Source organism: Myotis myotis, unplaced genomic scaffold (assembly GCF_014108235.1).
Source record: "Myotis myotis isolate mMyoMyo1 unplaced genomic scaffold, mMyoMyo1.p scaffold_m19_p_30, whole genome shotgun sequence".
Classification (NCBI taxonomy): Eukaryota; Metazoa; Chordata; class Mammalia; order Chiroptera; family Vespertilionidae; genus Myotis; species Myotis myotis.
Window position 1 is genome coordinate 1,700,759 of NW_023416336.1, and position 16,358 is coordinate 1,717,116.

At 54.7% G+C, this 16,358-nt stretch overlaps 1 protein-coding gene across 15 annotated transcripts in view; it reads right to left on the minus strand.

Moving 5' to 3' along the window:
• Positions 1 to 16,358, minus strand: part of INPP4A (inositol polyphosphate-4-phosphatase type I A) — a 136,089-nt gene that overhangs the window by 25,234 nt on the left and 94,497 nt on the right. For 3 of the 15 annotated variants that reach the window (XM_036302320.1, XM_036302315.1, XM_036302314.1), the window contains exons 12-18: positions 15,313 to 15,417; positions 14,747 to 14,855; positions 12,645 to 12,662; positions 10,054 to 10,237; positions 8,754 to 8,972; positions 7,620 to 7,875; positions 3,961 to 3,993 (exon numbers count right to left, since the gene is read on the minus strand). In XM_036302320.1, coding sequence (XP_036158213.1) covers positions 3,961 to 3,993; positions 7,620 to 7,875; positions 8,754 to 8,972; positions 10,054 to 10,237; positions 12,645 to 12,662; positions 14,747 to 14,855; positions 15,313 to 15,417 — 924 coding nt within the window. The remainder of the gene's footprint in view (positions 1 to 3,960; positions 3,994 to 7,619; positions 7,876 to 8,753; positions 8,973 to 10,053; positions 10,238 to 12,644; positions 12,663 to 14,746; positions 14,856 to 15,312; positions 15,418 to 16,358) is intronic. The other 12 variants (XM_036302328.1, XM_036302324.1, XM_036302321.1 and 9 more) reach the window with 8 other exon arrangements.

A 16,358-nucleotide genomic window follows, 5' to 3' on the forward strand; every position in this document is an offset into this window, starting at 1 on the left:
AAGGAAGCTCTGGAAGTCTAACAGGGTGCCTGTGCCTAACCCGCACTGCCCTCCCCACTGCACTCCCACCCCTTCTGCACCTAACTCCGCCGGGCCCACGCTCTGCCCGAATGGCGCCAAGTTCTGCCTGGATCGATCAGGTCACTAACCTCCCAGCCTAAAGCTTTCCCGTGAGCTCAAATGCCAGCCCTCCTCTGGAACCCAGACACATGCCTGGTCCCCCAAACCTGCGGGGGCCCGACATGTAAACACTCAAGACTATACTTTTTGAGGGAAATAGCAAGAGAAGGCCCTGCAAATCATGACTAAGGAAGAAAATTATTCTGTCTGTAGAGGCCAAGCCCCCGGTCCTCCACCCCAGGGCGCCCAGGACAGTGACCTGTTACCTTGCTTCTTGGCTCAGGCGCTAAGCACAAGGACACCCCTCCTGGTCCAGCCTCTGGCAGCTGTGCTAGCTGCTCCCTCCCCACGTCCGAGGAAGGATGGTTCCGCTCAGCTTCCGTGTTCTCAGCTCAGACATCCCTTCCTTCTGCACTTGCTCTTCCCCACCCCGGCCTTCCTGCCTGGTCCCATCTATTTCTAGTATAGAGGTTTTTAGGACTAGAAGGAAGCTTTGACCCTGAACCAAAACAACTTTTTAAAAATAGAACCTCAGGGGAGAAAACAGAGTGAAAGGAATTTGGGGCTTTGGCTCTTTCTCCTTCCTATTTAGAGAGCATTTCAAAGGGCGAAGACACCCTCCTCATCAGTTCTGTTTTTAACAGGTCACCAAACCCAGAAACAGGCACTTGATACCAGCACTGGGTGCACCCACCACACACACACAGCTGAGGCAGTGGGACAAAGCTGGGCAGCAGCCTCGGCCGGGGTGTCAGCCGCAGAATGCCCTCAGGTGCCCCCGCCCGCCAGGAAGGCCCGGAGCGTGAGCAGTGCATCTGCCAGGGGTGAGCTCTCTCTTAGATAAACACAGCAAGAAGGCCTGGCCCTGGCTCTGCTCTCTCAGACTCTGCGTTCAGCACTTGGTTGAAAAAGAAATGAGAGAAGTGCCTAAAACCTGCAGAAAGGCCCCCACACTCAGTGCTTGATGAGCATGGGTTTTTGAAGATGTAGCTATTCAAAATTTGGCCATGACCTCACTGTATAAGTAGGCCCACTGCATGTGGACAAGGGTTTACACTGTAATGGAAAAAGCTGGCTTACATTTAAAAGGTCAAAGCAGAACGGTCTTAGCCAATAAGTTATGGTGACAAAGAACACTGGACCAACGAGTGGAAAACGAGCAGGGGTTCCTCGACCACTCAGCCGGGTGGGTCCTTCCTGGTAAAATGGGAGCCTGGTACTAAATCACACCCGAGTCTCTTCCTCTAAAATTCTCAGAGACCACATTTTTGTTTCTTTGAAGTCTGTTGAATGCATGTCAGTTATATTCCGCAACGATTAAAAAAATCTGGTGGCAACCAAGTTTTAGTGCCCAAATAGTTTGGGGAAAAATGGTGTCATGACGACTTTCCGGAAAAAATAAGTCCTCTTAGAGCAAATGTTGCCAATTTTACTTTCTTTTCACTTAATATGCATATAGATATGCAATTAATATGCAAATTATGATCATTTTAACCTGAAAAATGCTCAAAATATATCAGTGGTCCTATCTGACTAAGCAAGCCCACTCCATACAGCAGTTTTTTACTTTGCCTACTTCTCATTCAAAAAAAATCCAAAGAATGACTCAGCTTTGCTACCTTATTAAAATCCACTGACAAAATTGGAGTATACAAGCATGGTTAGCAGGCACGCGGAGTGCGTGCAGGAGAGGGTGCGGCTCAGGCCTGAGCCCCCGCTGCCTGTGCACGGCCTGCTGAACGCTTCACCCACAACCATCTCCTCACCTACCCACAGCTGGGGAGGAAAAGGGCTCAGCGGGCTGAGGGAGACACGGGAGCACCTGCCACCTGCACACGCATCTGACTCAACTCCTCATGGTTTCTATGACGTCAAGAGCTTCAGAGTAGGGGTTGGGTGTTATGTATTTTGGGTCAATATGAGAAGCTAAAATGTAAAACTTTCAGACAAAATGAACGTCAGGGACAGTAATGACCTTCAATTAGGTCAAGGCATCTAGACATGAGGGCTGGAGAGGGGCTGTCTGGCCACAAAAGAAAACAGCAGCGACCAACAGATGCCCTAGTGATGCAGCCGAGTCACTTTTGGGGGCAGCTCTTTACCTAGTTGCTAACCTGTAACACGTGCTGACTGGTGACCAATCCATGGGCCATGCCTTTGCACCCCCGCTCCCCATTAACAGGGGAAGGAGGGAGGGAGGGAGACTGAGAGGTAAAGTGTGCCTGTGTGCGTGAATCCAGACTCCTGTAAGGTTGTGCAGAAAAAGCCAAAGGGATTCCTGGCTTAGTCCATTGGACATCAATTTTGGACAAGCCCCCAGCACTCGGGAAAGGACACAGCTGACCGAGCCAGGAGAGCTCTACCAGCCGGGTGTGGTGTGTGCCCGCCAGGGGCCCCACTAGCCTTCCCATCAGTAAACTGCAGGACACTGCGCTGAGGACAGCCCTGAGCTCCTTGGGGGGCAGGCTTGTGATGCCGCCCCTTTTCTGGTCCTGACTGTGGGGTGTGGTCCCGAACTTCTCCAACTCAGGCTCCAAGGAAGCAGCTCGGCATGAAGGCACAGGCCCGCCCTGGAGGTAAGCTGAGGACGGGAAGCCCAGAGACAACGGAGGGAGGAGGAGAGGGCACGGGCCAGGAGCAGCAACGGGGGCAAGGCACCTGTGTGTCCACCAAGGCCTCAGGGCCCTGAGGGTCCAGGGCACTGGGGGGGTGAGACCCCGCACTGACTTTTTTGGGAAAAAGAAACTATAAAAGGGGCTGAAAGCAAACTGGGGGTATGATAAGCCCAGTCAGATCAGCCCACTGATGAGTCAGGTGGATGGGAGCTGGGGCTGCAGCCAGCAGTCGCCCAGTGGCTGAGCTGGAACCACAGTGCCAGGTGAGCTGACAGGAAGTGGGTAAGTCCCACGATCGCTGGTTTGCTACCCTCTGGATACAGAGCAGGTGTCCTGCTAGCTCATGTTTACATGCAGGCAGGTGTGCAACCATCCAGTGATCATCAGCTGTTTGGAGTTGGAAGCTGACATATTATTCGGGGTCTCATGCTCACTCAGGGAACAGGCCAAACCAGAAAGCACAGTAAGAGCTGGAGGAGGGTCGGCACTTTCCTGTCAAGGCCTGGACAGGAAATACTTTAGGCTCTGAATACCACAGGATCTCCACTGCCATGACTGACCCTGGCCCTGCCCCACGAAAGCAGCCAGAGGCCACAGGAGCACATGGGCACAACTGGATTCCAGGAAAACAGTACTGACAAGAGCAGGTGCCTGGCAGGACTCTGCTCAGGGCTGCGGTTTGCCGACCCCTGAACTAGAGCTGTCAATGTTGATTTCTACGTGCAAAGTCAGAAGCCCCATGTCCAGCGCTCACTCCAACGGGAGCCACAGCAACCAGTGCCTGGCGCCTCGAGCTGCATCCAGACTCAGAAAAGAGTCTGTGTGACCACGAAGGTCACAGCCTTTGGGACTCCCTGTTACCCAACACACTCCCTCCAGTGATGCTCCGAAGTCCCGGTGAAATCACAGGTCTCCTTTACAAACGTGCACCTCTCTCCAGGCAGGTGACCCGCTGCGGGAAGCCCAATGCACTCACGGACATTAATCCTCTGAGACGGGTTTAGGGGGGAAACGTGGAAAAATGCACATGATGGCTGCTGCAGGCCACCGCCCCCAGCCCGACGGGTCCCTCACCCAGCCTCAGAAAAGCTGCTGCGTGCCTCACAATGAAGAACTCCTAGACAGCAATGCTGCAACTCTGGGAGCATGGTGCTCTGATAACAGACTGCACATGCTAGCTGAGTCTCGGAGAGCCCTCTGCGACCCTGGGGCGGAAACCACGTACCTGGGCTGGATTCTTCAGGAGGGGGGCTGCAATCTGCACAGAAACGGAGGGCAACATGGATGATTAAGAGCAGCACACAGTTCAAGCACCAAACTCAACGCTTGCAGCAACTGCTTCCATAGCCTGCAGTAAGGTGGCTATCCTGGACAGCGAAGAGGGGGCCCGGCCTGCCTCTTCCCCAACAAGTCGCACGGACGTGCTCTGACTACTCCAAGGCAGCCAAGCCCCTTGGTGGTAAACACAGCCCGATTCACAGGCATAAACATTCATGTTGCTAATACGTCAACATAGAATGCTTTTCGGGGTGAGCACGCTTACATGTTACAATGTGATGGAGAGCCCACGTCTGTCACATTGCATGTGATGGAGCCACTGTTGGCTCATGACATCTGGAAGCAAACTTGAAATGAGAGAGACTGACCAGCCAGCCACCGGAGGTCCCACCGCAGAGCTACTGCCCTGCTGATGGGCGGCGCTGGGCTGCAGACTGACTGCTGAGGCCCAAAGGTAGGACTCAGGGAGGAAGCCAGGACGCCAGGACCCTCTATGCCACTCTTTAACATGCAAGCCAAATATAAAACTTTATGATTAGGGGCAAGTCTAGAATTAGAATGGCCCTCCAGGTCCCTCAAAAATAACAATTGTGATTCAGTTTCACCCACATTGGGTCACACTGGGAAGTACTCATTTTAATTTCACATTTCCCTCAAAAAACCTAAGTTTCCTGTTAACTGGGTATGTCACCTAAAAGAAAACTAGAGATCATTTGGAATAAAAGTTTATTTTATTTTGCTGCCTAAACTGTTTAGTTCAAAGAATGCCTCCAGGATATGGAAATAGATCATTTCAGATCCCCAAGAATGGCTGGGACCGGCTACAGGGAGACTCAGAACCTGTGAAACTGTCCAAAAGTCGTGGCGTGGGATCCTACCCTTCTTGTCACCTCTGCTGATGATTTCTCTCTCCAGGCAAAGGGGACAGAAACAGAGCAAAATCACAGCCCTCAGAAAGCTCAGACTTCAGCCTCGTTGTCAGAGCCCATCTACCTACAGAGAGTGACCCTGCCCGGTGTGGGGATGAGCACAGCGGGTCTTCCACATCTGTCTGACTACTGAGAATGACGAGGCCTTGAGAAAAATACAGCTCTCTGCCTTCCCAAGACTGGGGTCTGAATGAGGAGGCCTGGGAGCCTGTTTGTGACCTTCTGTGGCGATCGCAGACAGCTGGGTTGGGACCACTCCTGAGAAGGCGTCTTCAATCAGAGGGGAGAGGGAGTGGGCCCCTGGGGTACTCTTGGACCAGCTTCTTGTCATAGGTCATGGAGTCCCCTGAGATTTCATGACCACTTCAGACTTTCTCTCATTTTAACACATAATCTCAGGCACACAAACCTGGGTGCGACCCACAGACCTCAGCTTATGGACAACCTGGTCCTGGTTTGAATGACTTTTGGGGGATGAGGAAAGCAAGAGAGTGTGTGTGTAGAAGGTAATGGAAGTCATAAATCCTGGCGCGGGTTCGGGAGGTGGGGAGAGAGACTTATGGAGCCGGCAGTGGGTCCCCCCTCCCAGCCGCCTGCCAGGCAAGGCTCTGCTCAGCTCTGCAGGAGAGTGAGCTAAGAGGCAGGCAGCTCCTTGGCAAAAGATGGAAAAGGAGGACCCAGGGTGGGCAGAGAATTGGAACAAAAAGTAACGATGCCTTTCACAGAGGCAGGGAGTTTGTAGGGAGTCAATATGCAGGTGTGAACACAACCTGCTCATTAGGCCGCACACCTGCCCCAGGAACGCCCAATGGTCTCAGAAGTCATGCCAGGGCCCAGCTTTGGCCCTGGAGGACAAGAGGGGAGTAAAACACGGGCCCCACAGTCTGTTTCTTTCTGATCCCCCTGCTCCTGCCGAGGTCCAAACAGCGTCCTGGCGATGCGCTGGGTTTCCGGGCTAAGGATCACGGCAGTCGCCTCAGTGGCATATGGTTCACAGTCTGTGAGGACTGGCAGCAGCAGCCTCCCTCAGTGTGTGCTGCACATCCCCCTCATCACCGCTCATTCGTGTGGCACACGTGATTACAAGTCAAACCTAAACAAATGCTCATTTAAATCACTTTAAAATTGCACTTAAGCCCTAACCGGTTTGGCTCAGTGGATAGAGCGTCGGCCTGCGGACTGAAAGGTCCCAGGTTCGATTCCGGTCAAGGGCATGTACCTTGGTTACAGGAACATCCCCAGTAGGAGATGTGCAAGAGGCAGCTGGTCGATGTTTCTCTCTCATCGATGTTTCTGACTCTCTATCCCTCTCCCTTCCTCTCTGTAAAAAATCAATAAAATATATTTTAAAAAATTGCACTTAAATTTGTCTACATTTGAACAAAACAGGATGTGTCTAGAAAAAAATTACATTTCAGTTATGGATGTAACAGTCAATCTGATTAAATAAACTATCTCCTGCATTTTAAAAATCCAAGAAATTACTTTTTGTACCTGCAGAAAAAACTTAAAGCACAAGCAAGACAATATTAAAGAGAAACGAGCAATGAGTTTTCAGACATTTTTTAAAGAAACGCAACTTACATTAAAAATGAGAACACAGAGACAGAAAAGCTCCATGAACTAGCTGTAAGCCTCACAAATGGAAGCGTGGAGGACGTGAGTGCTGCTGAGACAGGCCCCAGTGAAACAGACTGCAGGCAGACGGAGACGGGAAAGGCACGTCCCAGTGAGGGCTTGTCGAGAGCCTCCGAAGGAGGAAGCATGACTCTGCCTCGAATGAGAGTTGCCCAATTGAGAATTCAAAGTCCTGGCTGTAGGAAGCCTAACCCTGGCACAGCTGGGCCTCACTTCCTATGGCTCAATACGCCCACAGGAGAGCCACGAGGAAACGGAAGCTCGGTCTGCAGCCTGGTCTTGGCTGCCGGGCCCAAGCCTTTTCCTGTGAGAGCTGGAGGCTCCGAGCTGCAGAGACAAGAAGCCGATCGATCACGCCCTAAGGCTCTGAGCAGGGCCGAGCGTCTGCCTGCCCTGTTCCGCAGACAGAAGACTCTTCCTGCAGTGTGCTGCTCCATGCCAAGGTCCTTCCACCCCCCAGAGCCCCACCCTGGTGGTAACAACAGGAACCGAACTCAGCCCCAGAGGCACAGGCGCCACCATCAGACCGAGTTACCGCACCCCCAAGGCACCGTGCCTCTGCTGGGTGAGCGCGCCCACTAATGACAACTGGCCTTCCGACAAGTCCGCTGGGCCCGCTGACAGCTCTCCTCCAGCGTGTCCCTGCACCAGTCACCTGTCCTCGACTCTACCAGCTCCTGACCTAGCACAATACACAGCCTCATCAGAAATGCACGTGCATTTGGCCTCCTCCCACTTCTCAGACTGGTTCACAAACCAGAGGAGCCCAGGAGCCCGACCCTTACTGCTGTGGCAGCCTGATCCAAGAGGCCCTTCAGAGCCCACCTTAGCCAGACCTGCAGATGCACACGCAGGCTCCGTGGGCATGAAGCCCACAGGCGCCTCTGCCCTCACTGCCCGTTGCTCCATGCACGGCGACACCCCCTCTGCCGACAGCCCTCCCTGCAGTCTGCATGGGGGAAGAGGACACGGAGTCAAGACACAGAGAGATGCAGCATGAGGTGGAGGTAGTGTGATGGGAAGCCTGATGCATACGCACGTGTGGTCAGGTGAGGATGGCATGCAGCAGCGGGCATGGAGGCGGGGCGTGGTGAGGAGGGGGCATCACAGAAGGGGTCCTCCGGTCTGATCCAGTAGGCGTGGCTGTTCCGGTTACCTTTCTTGCTGGTGCCGCTGCCCGAGCAGGGGAAGCCGTCCTCACAGCCCTCACCGAGCAGGCGCTCCTTCTGCAGCAGCTTGTCCACCCTCTGGATGATGCACTCCAGGCTCTTGTCAACGTTCAGCCACACTTTCTCCTTCCAAAAGCAAAAGAGCTCATTTTGGTCAGCTCTCCAATGGGAAAGACAGAACAGATCACAAACCAAACCATCCCCCACTGATCCCCACCCCACACCATGCTCATCAAAACACAAGATTTAGAAATATCAATAGGATTCGTAATTCCCCAAATAAAATTTAAGTTGTATTTGCTTTTCAAAGGATGGATCTATGTCCCAGGTTGCTAGTTTTAAAATTTGGGAGATGTTTGCTAGTAACTATCATGGAGGCCAGATAGGGCTTCCCGGCCCCTTCCAGGGCTAACACAAGGGCCACAGGGCCCAGGGAGCCAGTGGCACCGCCCTCGCTCCCCTGAGACCTCCTGCATCACACACAACGGACCGAGGTCTCTTGGATGGAAGAGAATGGAAACAGCTGACCTCTTCTGAGGGTGGTGGGAGGAGGTGAGGGACGCCAAATCAGATCAGGGCTGAAGCAGCGCTTGCCCCGTAATTCAGTAACTCAAACTCTGCTTCTCAACAGTCTGGACACCTGACGAAACCAGTTCTATGCTACGTCCCTTTCTCAGGAGACACAGATCCGCTCTCAGGCACAACTCTGAGGACAACGTGCTGTGGTGTCAGGGCAAGCGGGTGAGGCATGGCGAGGGCCGAGGGCTCCAGGGGAAAGCCGCCCCTTACAGCCGGGTGTGAGAGTGGGCAGCCCTCAGCAGCCCGCTCCTCCGAGGGACACAGTGGTGAAATGCTGTCTCCCTCCCGACATGGGGTGGCCCCGCAGCTGTCTGGAAGGGGTCTCGGAGTTTTCTGCAAAGGCCCTCCTGAGGGAGAGCAGCTGTGGGACGTTTCCAGTTTCACCCCAAGCTCAGCAGCACGACGAGGCAATGGGTAGCACTCACCCACTCCTCCTCGTGCCAATCCACCTGCAGAGAAGACCGGCTGTTCCTGCCCGTCCACCTGGCCATGAGGGTGTCCTGGTCATTCCTGAGCATCACCTGCTCCTCCTCGGTCGAGGTAGGGGAGGCCTTGGAAGCAATATAGTCGGGCCGCGCCGCGTTCAGCCCATGGATGGAGTTGGCTAGCAGCTTGCAGTCGCAGACGGTGACCAGCTGCCGGGTCTGCAGGCGCACACACACCGGGGCCACTGAGCTCCAAGCCAGGGACTGCCAGACCTGTCCTCTGAGAGCTCGGACCTGCCTGAGTCTAGCACTGCCCCTCCGCCCCCTCCACAGCCCGCAGGACGCCAAGCCTGGACTGCCTCGTGACCCACCTGCGGACCCTTAGCCAGAATTCCCACCAAGAAGACTGGAGAACATGGGAGAATGAGGGAGGATGAGGAACCTCTAACAGCCAGTGTGCCTGCCTCTGAGCTGACATCGCTCAAGGAAGGGCCTAAAGAGGGCCCCGCGCCCCAGCCTTCAAGGACGAAGAGCTGTCTGTCCCCTCTAATCCAGGCGCCAGCCTCACTTTGGCTTAGTCACGGAAGCCTATCTTCTGCAGCTACTTCCTGGGGCCCGGCCCCAGCTCTGGGGGCTCCGGCGCTTGGCAGCTCCCTTTCCCGTGACTGGTGGTGACCCGTGGGGAGGATGGAACGTGTTCTGCTCAGGAACAGCGCCTCCCCCCACAGTGCTTGTGACCAGGGCCGTGTGAGCAGAATCTCTGTGTGTGTGCAAGGGACAGAGAGATCAGCAATTTGAAAACGCATCACCCATCAAAAGGACCTGAGGTAGCACATCCCAGTGCAGATGTATCCTTATGTATTTTAAATCAGGATCAAACTGCCATCAATGAAAGGCTGGTTTACTGGTTATATATAAACCAATAAAATATACTGTTCTATGTTATGTCTGTATAATAACTTGCTTTCTCTTTTTTTAATTCCAAGTACAAGTGAACCGTGGGGAAAATGTGCTGAGTGGGTGGTTACTAAGAAAGCGTGGAACTGTCAGGCCTTAACAGGGACTCCTCTGGCCCTGCTGGGAGCCGCCTGTGCAGGGAGCAGCGGTGGCCGTCACAGCCCTGGCCTGTCCTTGGCCTGTGACCACGGGCAAATCACCAAACCCCTGCATCTTGTGGGAACGAGATCTGAAGCTCACCTTCCAGATCATCCCAATGTCACCCACTGGGTGAACGGCTTTGGGCACCCCCTGCCACACCGAGGGAGCCCCCGCCCACACGCAGCAGGGCCGCCCCTCCTACCTTGTCTGCCAAGATGGCGAGTGTCCTTTCGAGGCCAGTGGCAGACCTGTCCTTGGCCGCCCTCGAGAGCCGCTCTGCGTAGTAACTCACTTGGGTTTTCAGGGTGTTGATCTGGGCGATGATCTCCTTGGCTCTGGTGACGTCCTGTGGTATGTAGATGATGGACTGGCAGCTGGATGACGTACTAAGAAAGGTAAGAACAGACCGATGAGGCTGGCAACGCCCTTCCACCCAGCCCGCGACCCACACAAAATGAAGCACTGCCACGCAGGGACGTGCTCCTGGGCTGGGATATCAAGGAGAGCCTTCCTGTCTGTATGGCAGAAGCCTGAAGAATTAACATACATTAAGTCTCCTATTATATCTGTATCTGTATCTGTACCATGTGTATGGACCTTGTGCGCAAATATTAAACCCAGAAATTACCTCACTGTCGAATTCTCAGCAGGACTTAGGTGGAGACATGGGGTCTGCTGATGCCAAAGGGGTCCGCTTGTCATAGTGAAGGGTGACTTCCCAGGGTGCAAGACTTTGCCAAAAGGATCCTTGAGTTTTCATTTGGCCAATTGGGACTTCAAACCTGCTGTGCCCATACCCACAGCTCTCCTCCCTCCCGTGTTGCCCCCAGCAAATCCTCAGAGACCCGGCTGCCTCCCCTCCCCTCTCCAGGACTTCCCTACTTTGAAATGGGAAGGTGGAGAGCGTGCCAAGCCAGAGGCCGCCCTGGACACTTCAAACCTGGGAGCTTTGGAAACCTGCTTCTTCCTCCCACCCTGCCTCCTCGCCACCAAGCAGCGTGTGTATCTTGAGATCTGAGGTCAAAGCTACAGCCTGGCCATTACTGGACACAAATAAATACCAGCCTCGGAGAGCCAGCCAGTGTCCTGGCGGCATGGGGCCTGCTGGCATGGAGGCCCTTCCAGACAGAGATGGTAAATTGCATGTCTCTCAGCTAAGATCCCAAATCAACCCGATATTATAAACAGATTTTTCAGACCATGTGTGGAAGCCGAGGAAAGCAGGGAGGGGAAGGATGAGGCACCAATGCAGAGGTCTCTCCCACAGCCGGGAGTCGTGGGCTCTGGCTGGAGTGGGTGTCCCCTGCTTCACTGAATGAGGGGCCCTGCTGGTTCCCTCAGAGCTGCCCACTAGGTTTGGGGGACGAGAGAGAAGGTGGAGAGCTACACCCTCCATCACCTTCTTTGGGGATGGGGGTGATCTGGGCAGGGCTGAGAACCTCCCCAATGGGCTCTTTCCAGGGCTGGCTATTCATTATCCAAGTCAACACAAAACTGCCCCGCCCCTTCCCTGGATGAAATATGGGTTGAGCATGCAAAAAGCAAAACCCAAAGCACCCCCGAAGGAAAGCACACCACAAGCCCACACACCACAACAAAGACCTGCCAGAAGCCATGCAGCAGCCTGCACTGCAGCCTGCGTGGTCCAACGGGAACCTCCCACAGCTCCAGGTGCACACGGCGACCTTCCAACCTGCAATCCCTCTTCCAAATGAATAGCTGCCATTTTAGACAATTCAATCTTAAAAATACAATCTCAAAATAGAATTTAAGAACCTTTAACCCTCCCAGTCCCCGATGTTTAGAGCACACACATAATGTGTGCTGTACGCAGATACCCATGTGTGTACCTAGATGTACACTTCCACACATATGTACCTCCCGTGCCCCAGAAAAGCATCCGCCCACTCACCCTGTCCTCACGGGCCATGTCCTCTAACAGTAAGCTGGGCCTTCCGCACAGGGAGCACATGAGTAGCTTCAAAGAGCTGCCCTTCGGGGTGACCATGAAGGTGTGAGCATGTGTGCCCATGCCTGGTCCTCACCGGGGAAAGCCGCGAGGCCTGAGCCTGGGAGGGCTCCTCAGGACTTCCCGTGCTGGACGTCCGTCCGCAGAGGCCAGCATCTCAGACAGGGCCCAGCCCAGCCCCAGCTTCAGCCACACCGGCTCCAAGGAGGGCGATCCCAAAGGCTGGCGGTGCCTCTGGGGCTGCCAACTGAAGAAGTGCCACTACAAAGCCCCGTTCTGGGCATGCCTGGGGCCTGGAGCAGCAAGGGAACCCCAGGCAGCAGACATGATGGTTTCTGGCTGTCATCTAACTCTTTGGTGGAAAAGGTCACTTGGCTATTGTAATTCTTGGTAAAACTAATACTAATAACACTGTTTTAAAATTATGCCTAAACTATTAAGTATCATGAAAATGTAAGCTGGCTTCATTCCCTAAAAGGTGATGGTGAGGGGAGGTGGAGACTGACAAGCCCCAAGGTTCTTGTAATAGAGCCGGAGAGATCTCAGTCCCCCTCGGTGTGGACGGACTCCCGCCTGGGGAGAAGCAGACCAGGTCTGCCCTCAGGGGAGCACAGCAACAAAGGCTCGGATTTTAAAGACAAAGCAGAGACTGGGCTGGCTATTCATCATCCAAGAACATTGCAGTTGGAAGGGAACGGTGTGGGGGCCTTAACTCAGAGCCCACAGCGCACGAGGCTGAAGCGCCTCTCAGGGAGGGGACAGCACAGGCTTCTCTGCACGAGAGCAAGACCCAGAGAGACTCTCTGCACAGACAGAAAACTCACCAACACTCCTCAAAACTGCTAAAGAAAAGAACCAAAATGACATATTAGCATGTGTTAGCAAATACCAAATGCAAACCAAAAATTTAAAAGCCCAGTTTTGTCAAAACACTTGAATTTGATAGTTGAAGGACAACTAACGCATGAGCCGGGTGCTCATTCCTGACAGCCTCGCGGGTGCTCATGCCCAGGGCGCATCCCTGGTGGGCACGGTGCGGCTGCACTTGAAGGAAGTTTCAACGAGGAAAACCGCTCCCACCAGTGCCTATGACTTTAGTAGGACGTTACATAAAAAGTCATATTATATATTTGAAAAATACCACAAAGGCATATAGGGGCTGAGACGTTCTGAAGTTAACACGCGGCGTAATCGGGCATGAGCACGCCAGCCTTCCTGGGACGAGGACAGCCGGGGGCACCCCTCTTGACAGGCTTTTCCCTCCAAGGCCCCGTGCCACCCTCAATCGCACGCTCATACTCCACACACCCCGTGCAGCAGTGTGACACACACAGATCTCTGCTGGCTGTGCAGTCGTGGGACAGGAGCCCTGGAGCTATCACAATGTCCAGAGAAACACCGGAGGCAGTGGGCCCACAGCGAGCCTGGCCACCTGGCTTGTCTGAGCAGGAAGGGCCCTTGGTGGAGATGCGTCGAGGTGGAACAGGCTGTCTGAAGCCTCCCCCTCCCAAGGCTGGAGCTCCCCTTCTACACCAGGCCCTCCCTGCTCCCCCTCCTCCCGCCTCCAGGAGTTCCGTGGCTCAGGGCAGCCTGCGCACCCATCTGCATGGACACTCCTCACCTGTCCCCTCCAGCCTTAGCGCCATGGCCAGCGACACTCCTAGCGGCATCCCTGCCCCAACACTGCCCCTGACCTTTCACCCATCCCTGGTCCAGTCCAAGGTCCGTTTCTCCAGCCACGTCCTGACTCCCGGCCACGGCAGCACAGAGCCCGGCCAGGGCCTCCTGGCTCCGGCGCCTGCTAACACTCCTCCTGACCACCTGAGGGGACTCCCTGGCCATTCATTCCCTGGGCCTTTTATTCACCTTCCCTCAGCCCGTTCCATTCCCAGTGACGAGTGTGGCCTTCCAACTCCACATTCTGCAAGGGCTGTTCCACCAAACCTCAGCTTGCGCCTTCCCACCTCAAAACTCTGCCTGCAGCCTCTGCTCTCCATGTCCCTGGCTCACTGCCTGGCCCTGCCTCTTTCCACCTTCTCCAGAACCTGCTCGGTCCATGTTCTCCTCCACCTGCCTCACTCACTTCCATCTTTCCTTTCAGCCTCAAAACGTTCACATCATGATCGTCCTCCCCAAGCCCGAGCCTTTCATTCTCTATTTCAGGTCCCAGGATCTCAGAGTACCCTCGACACTCACCACCTCCACTTCCTACACGCCCATCCCTTCACCGATTTAAATCTTGACATTCTGGAAGATCACCTCCCCCGTGCCCAACGCACTAGCTCGGATTCGCAGGTCTCTCCCCGCCGCCCCTGCTGCAGGCTCCACAGCACCCCGTGTGCTTGCTCCCACGCATGCCCTGCTCACGCCAGGCCCAGAGCTCCTCAGGCCAGGCCACATCTGTCGGCCCCACACTGAGGCCAGCTCTCCTCTCGCTCCTCTCCCCAGAGCATCCCCGTGCCTCCAGCTGCACCTCACTGCGCTCTGCACCAGCCTTCCCCACCTGCTGCCTGGGAGCTTCCTGCTCAGCATGGCAGATCCGTGCAGCCCCTCAAGCCTTTTTGAAACTGGGAATGTTTCTCCACAGCATCCCTTAGGAAAGGAACAGCCTCTCCCAGGCTGCACACCTGGGGATGTTCACGGACCAGCCAGCGACTCTCACGGACAGCAGAGCCAGCAGTCCACTCAGGGCAGCTGCCAAAAGCACTGCCTTCAAGGTGATTTCCATGTGCAGGGACAGGACTACTGACCAGCTGGCCCCCCCGCCCCCGCCAGTGGCGCACAGAGCAGCACAGGGGCAGTAGGCAGCCTCTCACGACGCAGCAGCAGCTGAACGGCTGGTGCGTATGTGCTCACGTTCTGATGTTTTAACCCAGGAAGCATCACACAGCCATATGAGGACCATGAACCCCCCACAGGAACTTACTGTTTCTTGGTCTCTTCAAATTTGTGCAGCTTTTTGCGGAGGCCTCCTGACTTAAAACCTTGGCAGTGTGCGGCTGGCGCCCCAATGGTGACGATGTCATAGCTCTGATCTGAATGACAGAAAGCTCTCCTTCATTACCCTGGGCTTGGGCCTGCGGACGAGCCAGCTACAGGGATATGCACACAGGTCTGGGGCCTGACCCTCCCCCAGGTCCACGCAGGCTGCGGTTCCCTGAGCCCCACAGCCTGGGCTGTCCAAGGGCCCCTAACCTCCCAGGGTGAAGCCACACGGGGCTGAAGGCAACATGCACCCTGCATCCCTACTTGGGGAGGATGACGGATGGGCAGCTTTCTGCCACAGAAACGCAAAGGAAGCTGGACAGAGGAGACACGAGAGGAAGGGGTTTGTTCTCTGAATGAAGACCTTACAAAGGTCCTGAGATGTGTCTCTCATCGAGCTTCCCAGCAGGACATGCAGGCAAGGCTGGTGCAGATGTGGGGCAGTGCAGGGCCGACGTGCACAGGGGAACAGAGTGATAGGGGTTCCACAAGAGAGGCCGCAGTTACCTGATCCTCCATCGTCCTGAACCCTCATCCTTTGTATGTGCAAGTTTGTGGGAACAAATTCCAACTTTTTATCTGCTTTCAAACTGCTCGCTTTAAACGAGGGACCTAAGAAACGGAATATTCAAAAACAAAGAGCATCAACATGTATCCGCACTCACGAATGGCAGTAGAAAGGGGTACTGTGGGGACGCTGCTCAGAAAGCAGGTATGGGTGGTCGCAGCCCTGGCAATTCTGCGTTGCCTACAAGCGCATTTCACTTCCAGACGCTAAAGGAGGGCAGCCCGCTGGCCGGGAGACTGGCTCTGGGTGTAGGTGGGGAATGGAGGCGGGAGGCAGCCTCAGGAAGGACGGTGGATGCCTGCCCACCCATGACTCCGCTCTTCACAGAGAGGCTGACACAGCAGGAGGCTCTGTGCTACAGGATGCCAGCAGCACTATAAAAAGCCAGGCCCACGCCAGGACTGCCTGCTCCAGCTCTAGAGGCTGCCATCATCCCAGACCTCCGGGACTGGTTCAACTAGAGCAGCACTTCTCAATCCTGAAAAGTGATGGCAAGATCTGCTCACCACCCGGGCTGTGGGGATGGACAGGTGCTGGGCAGCACCAGTTCTGGCCACTAGAACGCAAACTCAAACAGGCTCCCCTGTGCACACTGGGTGGTCAAGCAGGTGGACGATGTTGTGTGACAAAGATCTGCGATCTGATTTCCACAGTCAAAATCTGTAACTAATAAAGGAACTCCATGCCCAGAAAAGAAAGGAATTATAAACTACACTGACAATCAGGGTAGAAGAGGTAAGCAGTGAAGAAAGGAAGATTTATTTTGCCAGGATACAAAATACAGGCAGGCACTGTCCGCTCTGCACAAGGCTGCTCACTGGGCACGTACGGCGGCCCTGGCACCAGCAGCGGGGAGCCTGCTGGAATCACAGAATCTGCTATCAGTAAGACTGGGCATTTAGACACAGTGACATTGAGAGGCTCTGCTCCAGAAAACTCGGGCTGTGTGGTGTCAGACTCTCCCAGGTAACTGGCATCCAGCCTG